A 16777-nucleotide genomic window follows, 5' to 3' on the forward strand; every position below is an offset into this window, starting at 1 on the left:
TTTTAACACTATAAATGCCTTTACTGTCAATTGCTGAATAAATGTATTAATTTCCTGCAAAAAAGATAGCTTTATTTCTCACTCACTCACTTTTATTGATGTATTTAGGCCTTTTGAAAGGTGAGGTGGAAATATGACAAGTCAAAACGATCAAACTGCTGTTCCATGCAGAAACGCTAGATGGAGACAAGTTCACATGACAGACGCTACAAAATGCCACAGAAGTTTACAATCATACTGTCAGATGTATTTACAATAGAACAAGTTTAAACATTTTACAGAAGTGACATTTTTCAGAAATACTGACAGGGTCTTAAAATGTGAGGTAACTAATATCTGGTGTGCAATTAAAATAATAAAACAATCATAATAAATTCGCTAGGCTACGATGATAACGAATTCGCTTTGGCGGTTGCAGTGACGAGTAGACGGAAAATAAGCTAAGCGTCGCAAACGGTTTCTTTTCGATTTCTTTTTCTTTGTTCCGGAATAACCGAGTCTGTGTCTTTAAACTGAGCTTGTCTGTGCAGTCGCTATTTATCATGTACTCGTCTAGTCCCACCTCTTCCTGCAGCAGCGCTGAGTGCGAGAGGGAGACTGAGAGAGCAGATACAGTCAGATCATATGGAGTGACGGCCAGCGATGCCAGTGGAAACCCTGCAAGAGTACAGCGTATACCTGAGAAATACGGACGTCTGAGAGAATTACAGGACTATCTTCTTTGGATACATCACTGAAATTAGCTAAAAATCAGATTTCATCAACTAACATTAAGGAGAAGTGAATTGTACAGGCGAATCTGTGTTTACAAGGGATTCTCAGCCATCATTTGCCAAATAAATGGCATGAAACGCGGTTGTCAATAGGTGAAGTGCACATGGATGTTTCAGCTCTGCTCTTTTGTCTTTATAGAGAACATTGTGTGTCTGTCCAAGATCAGCTGAGTGAGTGTTTATCAGATGTTGAGATGATGTTCTGCATGTTCTCAGGACAAGTTCATTTGTCTGATATGAAGTTATAAATCAGCGTGGCTTTGGGTGTATTTTCTTACAAACAAGTGCATATTAACATGTAATTTGTTTCCAATTAAAAAAGTAAACCAGCAGTAAGCAATCATGGTAGAACCTGTTGGCTTTGTGGAAGCGTGGAAAGCTCAGTTCCCTGACTCAGATCCTCCTGAGATGTCTTTGAACTCTGTTGGAGACATAGAGCCGGAGCTGGAGAAATGCAGAAACTCTATTAGGCATCTGGAGATGGAAGTGAACAAGGAGCGCTTTCGAATGATCTACCTACAAACGCTTCTGGCCAAGGAGCGGAGAAGCCATGACTCTCAGCGATGGGGTTTCAGTAGGGTCTCACAAGGTGAGCGAAAGCCAGCGTCCATGGACACCCATCATCAGAAATCTGATGGAAGCAGGTGTCTCCCAGCCAAACTGAAGCACACAACCGCAGCAGAGGACAGCCATGAGTCTCAGCCTTGTGTTGAGGTGGTGGGATGTGATGTCTCGGACTTGGACAGGCAGAAAAACGGAGATGGAGAAGTTGACGGGATGTCTCCATACAAAAGAAGGAGCGTTGAAGCTCCACTCAGGCCCATTGCTGGACGTGGACTTGCGCACCATGAGACGGATGTTGTTCCAGAGTCTCCACCAAAGGAGAAGGTCACCACAGGGTTGGGAGTCGCTGCGCTTCGGTCAAACTTTGAACGTATCAGAAGAGCCAATTCTCAAACATCTGGCGAGGGGAAAAGTGAGAGGCCTTACTATGTCAACATGGAGTACCACCACGAGAAAGGTCTTGTTCGGGTAAATGATAGAGACGTCTCAGGGAAGATAAGTAGTCTGGGCAGTCAAGCTATGCAGATGGAGCGCAAGAGATCTTTGCATTCTGTCCCAGGTAATCTGTCCACTGCTTTTGGGGACATCCGTAAACCAGAGCGGTCTCATGAAAGAGCCATGGACAGTGGTTACAACTGTGAGTACGAGGAGCCTGATCTAAACCCTGGGTTTGTCAAGGACAGTTCAGTAAGACTTAATGGAAGAAGAGCACCTCAGCAGAACTGGCACCAGTCAGACTGTCAGCCCTATACGACTGTTTATGTGGGGGGCATTATGGGAGACGGAGAGGACCTGCACTTGACCTGGCCCAGGCGGTCTTACTCGCCTGGAAGTTTTGAGGATGGATACACGCCGGATTGCAGCTCCAATGAAAACCTGACATCCAGCGAAGAAGACTTCTCCTCAGGGCAGTCCAGCCATGTGTCCCCAAGCCCCACCGCCTACCGAATGTACAGAGAGAAGAGTCGCTCTCCATCCCAGCACTCCCAGCAGTCTTTTGAAAGTGGCAGCCCCCCTACCCCACAGTCCCAAAAGCGTCTCAAGCAACAGCTAGCGCTCTCCAACGCCAATGTTGTTGGTGTCCGCAAGATCTGGCCTGCTGATGGAGGCTCCAACAACTTCAGCAACAGTTTCCTTGGAGATCTGGGTAAGACAGCATTCTTGCAGTGTTTACTTTTGTCTGTTTGGTGGCACGTTGATAGGATTTCACTGTCTCACAGTGAGAGTATAATAATAAGAAAAGGCACAAAGATCCATTATAATGACATTTTTGGCCAATTATTTGTCATTTATAGGTCTTGTGCAACCTATTTAACATTTTCAAACTTTTTGACACCAAGTAGTACAATTATGGTGACCTCCTTGTGATTATTTATACACAATATATATGGCATGTGTATACATTTCATGCATAAAGACCCATTTATATTGTGTGAGGAAAACTATTGAACAATAGTTTTACCTTGAAAAATAGTTTTTATGTTGTCACTGCACTAAATCCTAAACAAATTAAGATATTATCTAGAAAATGTGTACTTTGTATTAACTATTTTTTAAAATATTAAAGGGGTCCTATTATGCTTTTTCACTTCTTGAATTTTAGTCAGTGTGAAGCGTGTATATTTGGGCATAAAATAGATCTACAAAGTTGCCAATCTCAAAGTCCACTCCAAAGGGAGATTTTTATTTATTTATTTTTTTTAAATCCCTTTTCAAGAACTACAACGAACGGCTCGTTTGGACTACAGCGTTGTTGTCAGGGTATTGTGATATCATAAAGCGGCCCATTAAAATAATTCCCGCCTACGGAAATTCGAATGGTTGGGGGGTGGGGAGGGGCGAGGTCGTGGTTAGAACAAAGCCACTAGAAGGCAAGCCTGCAAACATTAGCTGAAAAAGCATAACGGCTAAAGCTAAAATAAACAACATTTATGAGACAGTTGTCAGATTTCATTGGTGATTTCCAATATGAAATTTAATCTTTTCTTTTTGTGTACAGCCGTTACCAGGGAAACCTTGATTTCTATCACTCCAACAGCGCCTCCTGCTGGCAGAGAATGAATTTGCATATATATGCCACCACAAATAGAGTGCAAGTCTGTGGGAAACACTGGACTATGGTATAAATAAATTCAATTGTATAACAGTTTCACTGCAATTCATGTTATAATGTTAGAATTAAAGAACAATAAACATAATACATATGCACATATCTGTACATAGTAAATGCAGTTATTTTTAAGCGGTTGTTGACATCCTATCTAAGGGGCCGTTTACTCGACAACGTTTTCAGCCAATAACGGGAAACTTTTTATGCATTTTGCCTGTTCGTTTACATGACAACGGCGTTTTGGGGACTGAAAACGCATAATTTTGAAAACGGGTTTCAAAGTGCAAGTTTTTGAAAACGCCACCATTATTGTTTCCGTGTATCTTTGAAAACGGTGACGTCATGGGCGTGCGTAGTACGTGTTAGGTATGTAGACATGCGCAGTACATGTCGATTTTAAAGGCAAGTGCAAACAAACATACACAACAATGGCGGAGTACATGGTAGTGTTGTTGCTGCTCAACCAATATTACAACCAATAGCGGAGACGCATCATATACACGGCAACAGGTACTGTTTACTAACAAGGTGACAGCGCCAACTGGCCTGGCATACGTAATACAGCGTTTTTGGTCGTTTTGAAAACGTTGTCGTGTATATGTGAAACTTTTTAAAAACGCAAGGGAAAAACTTTTCCGTTTTTGACTACATTGTTGTCATGTAAATGTAGCCCAAAACGTGATTTAGCAAAAAAATATAAAAATATATAAAAATAACCACTCTAATATGGCAATATTGACGCCATCCTTAACTGCACCGGAGCAGATGGAACTTGTTGTTTTGGCAAGGGGCGGGGCAGTACTGAAACACAGTCTAAGCTGTTCGCCAATCACGCCGCACTGGGACAGCTAACCAATCACATCACATTTAGTTTTTCGGAAGGCAGGCCTTCATCGAACCCGGAACTAATCGAGCCGTTTGTGCCAGGCTGGGGAGAAAGGTGATGTAATAATGTAAATTATGTGAAAAATAATGCGTTTTTCTAACCACCAAGCATGAGAGCATGTTCTAGTACACCCCCAAAACAAAATCAAGACTTTGTAAAAGAGCATAATGATCCCTTTAATAAAAAATTAAATCAGGGAAAAATAAGATAATTAATTTGTGATTTAATCTTTTGAACCAGCCTTTTTTTAAAAAAGCAGAATGAAACTGTAATAGCATCAAATTTGGTAAATGTATTATAAAATTATTACATTTACAATTGTAATTAGTATCAACGGTTAAAAAGTTTACTTTTTGACCTAAAAATGTTTTATAAAAAGCTTATTTTTTTCTGTCAAATTTCCCATTATCCTCAAGTAACCCCTATACCCAAGATTGAAAAAAATCCACAATCCATATTTTTTTGTGTTTTTATTTTTCCATCTACGTTTCTAGCCCTCTACCATCTTTATTCTTTATGTGAGCTCTCCTTGTGGTTTCTCCTGCTCCTTATCTCACTGTCATGATACGACTGGTCGGATCTGCAGCGTTTGAGGCCAAGAATGGCCTGAGGCAGTGCAGTCGCTCACTCTCTGTCCATTCAGAGCATTTATGCGTCAGTTCACATTAGTATTGTTGTCCTGCCTAGGGATAATTAAGCTAAAGGGGTCATCCAGCATGATGAATTTAGCAAAGCTTTTTTGTTGGGGGAGGGGTAAAAAGCTAATTACAAGAAACAAATTAAGAGGGGAACTGAAGATGTCACTTGGACTAAACGATCAGACATCTGTGGTTATATTGGTTTGAATGGAAACACAAAGAATGGTTCTTCATTGTGAATGGGAGCTATAATGCATTTCAATGTAGGATCACAATGCAAATGGTATGTAGGCTATTGTAGCCATTCAGTCTGGTTTTTCTCTTGTGGGTCATCACAATGCAAAGAAGAAATGTAGTTTGTAGCAAAGTGTCAGTATGAAGCTGTCTTGCACTCAGAAGTAGTTTAGGCTTTTAACAGTTTCATTTGAACAATCATTCACACTCTTGCAACTTCAGATTGACTTAATTTGGGGTCCCAGAGACCCTAAGGATGTACAATAAATTAAATGAATACTTTTATAATACTTTTATTTAGCAAGGGTGTATTAAATTAATCAAAAGATTGTTAGAAAAGTTTTCCTCACAAATATATTAAGCAGCACAACTGTTCTGATTGATAATAATAATAAGAAATCTTTTTGAGCACCAAATCAGCATATTTGATTGATTTCTGAAGGATCTTGTGACACTGAAGAGTAGAGTAATGGCTGCTGAAATTTCAGCTTTGCATCACCGGAATAAATTACATTTTAAACTATATAGAGAACAGTTATGTTAATGAAATAAATGCAACCTTGGTGAGCATAAGATAATTATTTCAAAAACATTAAAAAATGACCCCAATTGAACTCTACTACTAGTCTATGTAGTGTCCATTTTTCATGGAGAACATTTGAAGCATGTTTTCAAAGTGAAATTTTGTTTATAATGAATTAAAATCATATAGATATGTCATATCAAGCCATTTTAACTGAGCCTTAGAGTCTCAAAACAACATTAGTTTTACATGATTTCGCAAGAGCTCAGTAATGATACAATCTAGATCAAGCTGAATACATCATAATTGTATTGCTCATGTTGGTTCATATCTCGTTTTATTATGCGTTTTCTTTGCTTTATAGCCTACAATTGGAGATTATGATTTCTGCCTGTCTTAATGTCTTATGAAATAGTGAAGAAGACAGTAACTCTTTAAGTTCAATTTTCTAAGTGCAATATGACAAAAAGGAACTGAGAGAAGACTTCAGAGCCAAGAGCAGATTTCTCTCCTTTCGAGCAGAAAAGAGCTCATCAGCTCAGTCCAAGCTCTAGTTACGTAAGCAGGCAGAGAGCGCGCAGAGCTGCAAACTCAGCACACCACAAGCAAATTGCAAATGATCGGTGTAAAGTTGCGTTTCAGTGACAGGATCGTGATTTACACCAGTGGGAAGTGCAGCCGTTCTTCAGGCTGTCTGTAAGCTTTCCCAAAATTATTTTCTGCAATCTTAATCTAATGCCCTCGAGCTGTTCAAAAACGGCACTTTCGAGTCTTGAAAGAAGACGTTCTCCGTTAGATCCATTAGCCTGAAAGAGAGTGATCCGAGAGCGTGATGCGCAGATTTTAGTCCTCGAAATTTTCAGTCACACTCACCTAGTGCCCCTCCCTCGTGTAAACATCAGCGGGCACTGCAGCCACGTGTGCTTGTCAAACAAGCACATGCTGTGCCACAGTCTGTGGTAACTGCCCTGATATTTCTGAAAATCCCCAAGGCAGCATTTTAATACGAATGCACTATAAAATGTAATGATACTTATATAAGTGTCATACATTGTCTATAGTCACGAAAGTGACTGATACATGCCAGAGGTTATTTTGCAACAAGGAAGAGACGTCTTGATGGAAATCTCTTGAGGTAACACCCACAATAAAAATGTTCCTTAGATCTCTTCTGTGGTAAAAGTTATTTTTCACTCATGTTTCAGAATCCACCTCATTCACAGTGGTGAAAAGGCGATTGCTGGCGTGATCGATCACAAGTGTTTTGCTCGAAATGGATTGAGGTTGTCTTTGTGGGCATTATGCTGACAGAACCAGTCAGTGAAGGAGATCAGGGGGTTCTTATAGTTTTACTGTTGGCATTTTTCTTGGCAGCAAAATTGGCAGATTTCTCTTCCGTCAACTGGGTGTTAAAAGTCACCTCTTAGGAACACACTGGCCCTGGCACAGAACCTAATCCTGCCTGTATTATTAAAATAAACAGTCCTTTGTTAAAGTCCTCACAGACTCTTGAGTTCACTCTGCATGCTGGCTTGAGCTATAAAAAAAGTCTTGCTAGAAGATACAGCTTTTTTCAGGCTTGTGAGTTCTGCATGGCAGGGTTGGGGAAAATTCAGGATTAAAGAATTGGCTACCTTTCAGTTCCTGAGTCTGAATTAGAATCTGTCTATCTATCTATCTATAATTTTTCATTCAATTGTTCACTCTATCCCTTGTTCTTTCATTCTGTCGTTCGCTCTATCCTTTGTTATTCACTCTGTCCTTCATTTTTTCTTTCTATCATTTGCTCTGTCCTTCGCTTCTATTCTGTTGGTTCTGTTCTATTCTTCGCTTTTGTTCTGTTGGTTGCTCTGTCCTTTTATCTATCTGTCTGAATTTCTTCAAATTTCAGTTCGTTGTAACAAAATTCTTTATCCGGTTTGTTACCTCAAATTCAGAATTTCGGTTGAAATTTTAAAGACATTCTGAATTAAATTCTGAATAGCGCACAACCCTGCTGCATGGAAATCCAGGTGGTAATGCACATTATCTTTGGTTTAATGTTGTTTTTTGTAACATTTATGACATTCTATTTTTGAGGCTTTGCAAACAGAATCTGTGGTTCAAATTCAGTAAGGCTTTGGAAATAGTGAGAGGTATTTGCTGGCTCTTATCCTTCTTGTTGTTTTTCTATTTTATCATCTGCCAGAGCCCATAAATCCACCGAAAGCCACAACATCAGAAATACCGCTCGTACAACATCAAACGTGCACCATGTGCACATAAAGCCTGACAGCAGTAGCAACCGCTGCATGTAATTTGCTTCTTTTCAAACAGTCTACTTGTGTGGTGTATTAAGCTGTAATAAGCACTACCAGTGCCCTAAGACACACTAACTGGCCCTTTTTCTATGTGTGACTGTTTGTGTGTCACCTGTTGTCCTGGGGGTCGGGCTGTGTAAATGGGGGCAGGCAGGGGAGTAGATTACGCGGGGGACGTGTCCCCCCCCCACTTTTAATATCACGTAAATTCGTCCCCCGCACTTTTTCAGGCAAGTGTGTTCGCATAGAGGTTTTCAAGAGCCGGTGTGAATAAATATAGATTTAAATTCAAAGAGACAGGATAGTCTGTGCATGATCTGATGTTTTATTCGGACCCAGAATAAGGCGAGATGAACATTGCGGAGCGCTAAACACTCATGCAGTGTATGTTTCATTCATACTCGAAGCCGGAGGGAGCACTCGCGCAGAAAGTCGTATGAGGAAATTCCTAATATGGACAAAAGTGTCTAGTTATGGCTGTATGAAAACAGTTGTTTTCAGAAAAACAGAAACGTTTGTGTACACAAACACACTGGTGTGTTGTTTTATGCAGCACATATGTAAACCCATATATGGGAAGAAACAGTTACAACACATCTAAAACCATGTATAATCTTGGGGAATTAGCTGCTTTCTAAGAATTTTATATATGGGCATAAATACCTCATGGAATGATTTGACAAGGTCTGCTTTCCTGTATTAAAACAGGAAGTTTGGAAAGGAAATATTGAAAGGCTGTCCTTTTTTTGGAGTGTCAACCTTTACTATAGTATGTCTGTTAAAAAGGGGTCATATGATGCAATTTCAATTTTTCCTTTCTCTTTGGAGTGAACAAGCTCTTGGTGCATAAAGAAGATCTGTAAAGTTGCAAAGACTAAAGTCTCAAATTCAAAGAGATATTCTTTATAAAAGTTAAGCCAACCACGCCTACCTAAAACAGCTCGTTCTAACACGCCCCCACATGTCTACGTCACGATGTGGGAAGATTTACATAACGCCGCCCAAATGTTCACGCAAAGAAAGAAGGTGTAACTTTTATTCTCGCTGTAGTATTGTTGTTGCCGCCGCCGCCATGTCGTGAAGGCGCTGTGTTTCGTTGTGAAAGCGAAACTACTTTGGCCTTCCAAAAGAGGACGATATCCGCTTCGTCATGCCCGGAGCTGATCCGTGCTCGTCGCTGAGGAAATACATCAACTTCGCGCTGTCGATCGCCGGATCGGCTTTCACAGTGGACGAAGCGGAGTCCAGCCCGGGGTCGTCACATGTGGTTGCCGCAAGCCCGCCAGACGCTCCTTCGTCAAATCCGCCGGCCGTGCCGTTCTCAAGCCCGCCCGCCTCTGCTCACTCAAGCCGGCCTCCGCATACTGACGCTGTTTCGTTGTGAAAGCGAAGCTACTTTGTTTGGCATTCCAAAAGAGGACACGACTAGAAATCAGTGGTTAAGTTGTATTTACAACACTGTTCCAGAACATTTGAACCCAAATATTCAGATGTGTCCAGCGCATTTTATGGAGGACTGTTTCCTGATCCTGATACAATAGACTACAATGCCGGCTGTTCTGACTCACAGACTGCAAGTAAGTTTTTTTATATTTAAAGAATTTGCCACTGACGATTCAAACGCAGTTTTTTGGGCAGTGTAGAGTCGCACTTGTTGTGTGTCATTTCTCCGAACACAAACGCAGACATGGTTTTATGTTTACACGGCGCGATGCAACGCAATGAGTAAAAAGACAGTATAAGTCATTATAATCCGTAATTATGTCCCCACTGGATGCAACAAATGCCGCGTTTATAATGGGTTTTAATGGTTTTGTCTCGTCGCTCTGGCCGGACAGGGCATCACAGTATGGTAAGGGGGGGAACATTTCCATCACACGCTTGAGGTATTCGGCCAATCACAACGCATTTGATAGCTGGCCAATCAGAGCAACCTCGCTTTTCAGACCGATGAGCTTTGGAAAAATCGACGTGTTTCAGAAAGGCGAGGCATAGAGGAGGAACAATAATGTACAGTATATGGAAAATAATGTGTTTTTTTAACCTTAAACCACATAAACACATTTCATTACACCAAATACACAAAATAATATTCTTTTTAACAACATCATATGACCCCTTTCAAATATCACTACAGTTTGTTCTGTTAAAGAGGAACAACTACAATATAAATATTAAATAAATCTCAACAACTACCTCAACAAACAGATATGACTGACACAAGTCTGAAAATTGCTGTCGGTGTTCCACCAAAACAGCCTCTTCCTTTTCACACACTGTTTGCTTGTCACAAAGGCAGAATAGTCTCTTGATTACAGAGGACGATGTCAATGATGGAAATAGTTGCAATAGGGCCCTGTTGGCAAGAGTAAACGGCATCATCATCATCATCATGAAACTATTTCAGTGGGGTTGTTACTTCAAATGGACACTGAAGAACTGGCTTTTCTGGGGTTTGAAATCAGTGTTTTTCTGACTTCATGTGGATTCTGTTGGCATTTTAATGGTTTTAAAATTTGTTTCCAACCCTTTCCAATTTAATAATGTAGGTATTTCAGCATATCTATATATTTCGGCATATCAGAATGCTTTCTTAAGGGTCATGTGACACTTAAGACTGGAGTAATGATGCTGAAAATTAAGATTTCTTATCACAGGAATAAATTACATTTTAAAATATATTAAAATCGAAAAGTTATTTTAAATTGTATTAATATTTCACAATATTCATATTTTTTACTGTATTTTTGATTAGCTAAATAAATGCAGCCTTGAGAGACTTCTTTAATCAACATTACAAAAAATCTTACCAACCCTAAACTTTTGAATGGTATTTTTACTTTTATGTTTGCCTATGTAATCTTAATGTAAAAGTATGAGAAACGAGCATGCACAATTAAATATGCAAATCTCTAATATCAGCCAATAACTAATATGTTACTGATATATTTCCATTCCTGCATGCATTTCTTTATTCATTACATTTAGCACAGTGACTGAATCGGGCAGTGCTGTGTTTCCCCTGAGGTCTTCAGCACAGTGCAGTCTTGTTATTTTAATGTGCTGTACATTGTGGTTCTCGTCTTACTCAGCCATGTCACCTTCCGTCCTAATTCTGCACGAGCCCCTCTCGTCTGCTACAGGACCACCCCCTCTCCTACATTTTCCCCCAGCAGCGTAACCTATCCGACCTACTTTTCTTTGTCTTTCTGTTCTGTCGGTCCCCCGTGATTCACAGTAACATCATAACCCTCGGCTGCCTCCCTGTACTACCACGACTGTCTTGTCCTTTTGCCTGTCTTCAGATTTCCGATTGATGTTAACCCTATAAAGCTGACTGTATCAGAGTTGATATGCACATTTTTTAAAGATTCTAAATTATGAACATGAATTTATCAATTAACAAATCAATAGTTATCAGAACACTGAAAAACCTGTTTTACACAATCTACTGTATTCATTCTGTCATCTGATACTACTTTTTTCATTTTAAATATGTATGCAAAAAATGTAAGCATAACTTTTATATTGTTTACAATATTTGAGGATGAACACTTACTGTACAGTACTGTAACTGTTCAACCTATAAAAAAAAAAAACCTAGACACTGAAATTTACACTGATAATATCAAGCAAGACCGTAAAGATACAAGGTTTAACTTTCCACTGTTCCTCTGCTATTTGCCCTGATCCCCCTCTGGGGCTTACCCAGCTTTCCTGGTGGGACTAAAAGGGCCTTCTGTGCTCCTTCCCTAAAGTGTTTATGGAATGTCTCAGCTGCTTGAGAAGTGTAGTAAATACACGGCTAATGAAATGTAAAGTGGCCCACGAGCACTGACCCTTGGGGGGCTGTTGCGCAGTCATGTGTGTGGAAAGTGGTTGGTGTAAAGTGCAGCCTGGAGGTCAGATACATCACCTATAAGATTTAAGATATTCTTCTATGGTTTTATGGTAAAAGTTCCTTATGTTAATGCTTGGCATGTGATACACTGCCTTTAGTGGTTACTGTTGATGCCCTCTGCTCTGTGTATGTTCTATGGATGTTCAGGGCTGCAGACAACAACAAAAAATCCCTATCACAAAACGTTTAGGAGCCAAACTACTTTTTAGATGACAAATGATATTATGATAGTATAAAGCTGATTGTTTAGCATCTCTTCACTTCATTGAGTATAAAGTTTTCTTACTTATGCTTTAACAGTCACTTCTGTGTGCCGAGATGAATGATGTTTTAGTACACAGACTGACAAATTACGTTATAGGGTATTTTTTTCTAGTTGTATTTATTATAAATTTGTTCCAATTTGATGCTGTTACTCTAGTTGTCCTTATTGTATATGCGCCTTATCAATATCAGTCTGTTTTGAAAGAATATTTCTGCTTGTTTAGGAAGAAAACTTCCAAGTCATTGAAAAAGTTCCTATTACAGTCTGTTGAAACCTTACAGTTGCACACTGTTACATAATAACCAGTAATATTTTTGTAAAATATAAAAAGTTTTTTTAGAATACGTTTATTGATCTATTTAAACAAATTCGTGTGTTAAATGTTTCTTGTAAATATGTGACAACCTGTCAGTAAACAGACTGGTGTAAGTCTCACTAACCTAAAATAAATATGACGATAAAAGCTTACCGGTTCATTTTGAATAAGACAAAAAATTATTCTCGATTCAGTATGGGAGTCAGTTGTAAACTTAGTATTGCCTCCAAGTCTGAATTAGGGGTCGATCAATATGTGCTTTTGAGGGCCGATGTTGATACCGAGTATTACAGATCAAGTAGTCTGATAACCGATATTTTGAACAGATATATATGTCTGGTGTAAAAATTAAAATGGTCCAGATTAAGAATAATCACCTTTCTGACAAAAAACTTTCTTTAAATGCTTTAAATTATTTAATCGGCAAATCAGTTTTAAAAATTGACTGATATCAATCACTATAAGCCAGGCTGATAATCGGTTGACCCCTAGTCTGTATCAGTCACAGGTTTCATTAATATTTTTGACTGACTCATAACAGTAATTTTCCAGTTCATAATAGTCTTTTCTTGCAACTCAGACATTGTGACTCACACTGTATTTGTTGTGTTCAGGAAAATTGATTTTTAGTAATTGTCATACATATTTTACAATTTAGGGCCCTGATATGTGGCTGTGTTCGCAGTGTTACTCAAGTACAGACTTGGACATTTATTAAGCTTTGATATACCCTGTTCCCACTCAGATCTATTTAAGCATTTTTAATGAGTATGTTTGGTAGTCCCACCCTGATTCTCATTAGCTCTTCTCAACCTATCTGATAAATAAAGAGAATTTAATGACTGTGGTGTGGTCACTTTGATTCATCCTCCTCCATAATGAAGGCAGCTGATGGGCGATGGAAGTGTTTTGGGGAAGCATGAGGGAACTGGCCATCAGCCAAACCAGCAGGCGGTCTGTGGTTAAACACATGCACTCCTCAGGTCCAGCAGTAGCGCCACCCTTTCCCAGGCCCTGAGTTTTTATTTTGATTGAGTATGTGGATGGGATTTGCTTATAAAGTCCATTTGGGAACTCCAAACAATTGAGTAAATTTGGCCTGTTCTCTATCTCTTTCCACAGTGCAAAATAAGCAGAAACGTTTCACTGCTGATTTATTGAAGGCTTAAGCTTTTGAATACCGCAGAGTCTTTAGCTGTCATGGCAACCGCGGGTTTAATGGTCTTACCAATGCTTAATTGCTTAGATGGTTGGTTTAGATATTAAAATGTTGGTCAGACTAATTGTTTTCATCTATTGTGATGACGTTATTGCACTGAAAAGCGTTTTAGAGTAACCATAAGATCTGTTGTAGAGCCTGGCTGTGTTTGATAGGACTGTGTGCTTTTTTTTTTTTCAGAAGGACAGAGAGATCTGTATTAATAGTGTTACAGAAAATCATTGCTATTTTAATTCCTTATGAATATGAGGCCCAGCTATGCTTTTCCACTCCCTAAATTATCTCAAGCCAGACATTAGGGTGACACAGAATTACTAATAGCATTTTATGCTAGGAAAAAGCAAAAAGTTTTGGTCATTGTCCTGTGTTGATACTATATAGTATATACAGTACGTAAGGCATCCCATTTATTGACCAGCTGCTATTTTTCCTCCAGAATAAATCTAAGCAAATCCTGTATTGACTCCTCAACTGGCTGTCCTAAGTGAATTGCCTTTGACGGAGGCTATTTTTTAGTTGCCTCTTGTAGCCATGCAAATGTGTCTGCATGACTTTCTGGTAAAATCCATTTCCACTCTCACCCGCATGACCGACCACCTCCCCGGTGACCTCCTACTCGAGAGCTCCATTGATTTACTGAAGAAGCAAATCCTTTTAACACCACGGCACTTTTCTCTTTACTCTCAGAGGCCTCTCCTGAAATCGATGTGTGTGGAGTGAAGACCAGTGGCCCCCTCATTAACCCGTCCCGATCAGGTGCTGGATTCAGGTGTCACTCATTTTATCTGTTGTCCCAGTAGGAGACGGAACACATATTTGGATATTTTAAAACCCAAGTTTGTTTTAAAGTGTTTGGCCGCAAGACGAGGCCTGTTTGTCATAATGGTTTCAGCAAAATGAGTTCAGGACATTCAACATGAAAATTGAGAGTAGCAAAGTTTATGGTTTGATTTATTTAAAAATCGTAAAAAATCTCATCAGGGATGGATAGAGCAAACAATAGAAAGAATGAAGGATAGAATGAAAGATAGAATGAAGGATAAAAGGAAAGAACAACAGAGAGAGTGAAGGACAGAACAAAAGAGTGAAGGATAGAGAGAGCGATACAGCGGCAGAAAGAAGGATAGAGTGAAATAACAATGGATGATAAGACATGAATGAAAGATAGACCGAGCGAAAGAATTATTGAGTGAACTATAAAACGAAAAAAATGAGGGATATGAAGAACAAAGGATATAGCGGACAATAAAACTAAAGAATAGAGTGAGTGAGAATGAAAGAACAAAGCATAGAAATAACAAAGAATAGAAAGATAAATTATTTTGATGTCAAAAATAGAGAAATACCAGACAATTTCAAAATCGTTTTTTTAGTTATCTATTGTTTACAATTACCGAAAATACTTTTTCTGAAATGTAATTTTAGATTTTGTTTACAAAATGTTTCCCATCATCCATCTCAGAAATTTACTTGTGGTTTTATTCCGGCACTCTGACTATGCTACCTTCCACCATTGTCATTCGATTATTACACCAGTTATGAAAACAGCTCTATTGAGCAAGTCCAGATTTTTAGTCTGAGTCAGTGAGTGAAGTGTGGAGATGTTTACAATTCCAGCTTACAAAGAAAGACATGAAGGGGGGCCGTTCCCACAGGCCTGTCACCATGGAATCTACCCTACTGAGTGTTTATCACAGACTGAGCGATCCAAATAAATGCATTCTGTCCTCCCACGTTTACCTGGCACTGCTGTTAGCCTTTTTATATCGTAATGTGAATGATGATTGAGAACGTCCAGGAATGTGAAGGTCATATTTAAATGAATGGGCTCTCATCATTCCTACATGCCTTTTATGAACCTTGTGAAATATATTAAGAAATACCGGTTTCTGTCATTGACGTTCTCACTTCTATTTGTGCCGCTATTTTTGTGTTTTTAGAGGTGAGGCTTGACATATCAAATAAAAGATGAAGAAAAGTGACCTTAACTGGAAAAACTGTAGTTCAAGTAAATATAACTAAATACATGGCTCCAATAGGTAATGACTAACCAAACATCTCCCTGAGTTTAGAGAAGTTTGCTTTCTATTGACTTTGGATATGCTGCTAACCTTAATTGGTGATCATTTTTTTAGTTTTTAGGGGAACTTAATTTTTTGACGTTTCGGATTCCAAACTGCAGACCTGGGAGGAAGAGGAGTAACATACTGAAATGACATTGATATTTGACCTGCTTCCTCTGTGTAGATATGCTTGTTCCTTTTATATTGTTTCTTTTTCAGGATGCCAAATATTTTTTCGAATTTGCGAACCCAAGAAAAATGGGCAAAACTAAATGGAAACTTGAAAAAGCATTGAATCTGTGTCGATATCTTATCTGGGATGTTGCTTTGGTGTCGATGTGACGTTGTAGACGGTGTGTCATAAACAGGAAGTTGCTTTATCCAAAATAGTAACAGTTGAATGGCTGTCTGTGCACCGAAGAGCTTTTTCCTGCCTGCTATATTTACACCGTCTCCCTTCTGAGGGGAAAACAGTCCACCAGTTTGTCTTTGAGGTGTTACGGAAATTTGAGACACAATAACCACGTGTTCCAGATGAAACAAATGAAGTACCGACAGGCTTTTGATACACACACATAGGCCACATCCTTTGTTTCATGAGTTGGATTTACATGTAAACCTGCCAAAAATTATATTTTCACACAACACGTATGTCCTGTTGACTTACTGCTTCCTCTCAGGGGACCATATGCACACATATAGTGGAACGTTACAGCATGTTCTGTATTCATCTTCATGCTCATCACGCTGCTGACATCATAATTGTGAAATCTTTATCTGTGATATAAAAAGTTGTTTTTTTTAAAAAACATTACCAAGATGTGTCCTGCTTTATAAATGCTTAATCGTTCAGAGCACAATTGATTTTAATTTAATTGTGCAATAAATATAAAACGGGGGTGTTTGTATTTGTTTAAATAACGGAACAGATTAAAAAAGAAGTTACACAAGCTAATGTGTTTCCACAAGCTAATGAACGAATTGT

General features: G+C 39.1%; 1 protein-coding gene across 1 annotated transcript in view; it reads left to right on the top strand.

Moving 5' to 3' along the window:
* The first annotated feature begins 567 nt into the window (after positions 1 to 567).
* LOC107602846 (breakpoint cluster region protein) overlaps positions 568 to 16777 on the top strand; it is a 44039-nt gene continuing 27829 nt past the window's right edge. The window contains exon 1 of the mRNA XM_016295446.1: positions 568 to 2484. Coding sequence (XP_016150932.1) covers positions 1116 to 2484 — 1369 coding nt within the window. The 5' untranslated portion in view covers positions 568 to 1115. The remainder of the gene's footprint in view (positions 2485 to 16777) is intronic.

This window comes from Sinocyclocheilus grahami, unplaced genomic scaffold, assembly GCF_001515645.1.
Source record: "Sinocyclocheilus grahami isolate Dianchi unplaced genomic scaffold, SAMN03320097.WGS_v1.1 scaffold336.1, whole genome shotgun sequence".
Lineage (NCBI taxonomy): Eukaryota > Metazoa > Chordata > Actinopteri > Cypriniformes > Cyprinidae > Sinocyclocheilus > Sinocyclocheilus grahami.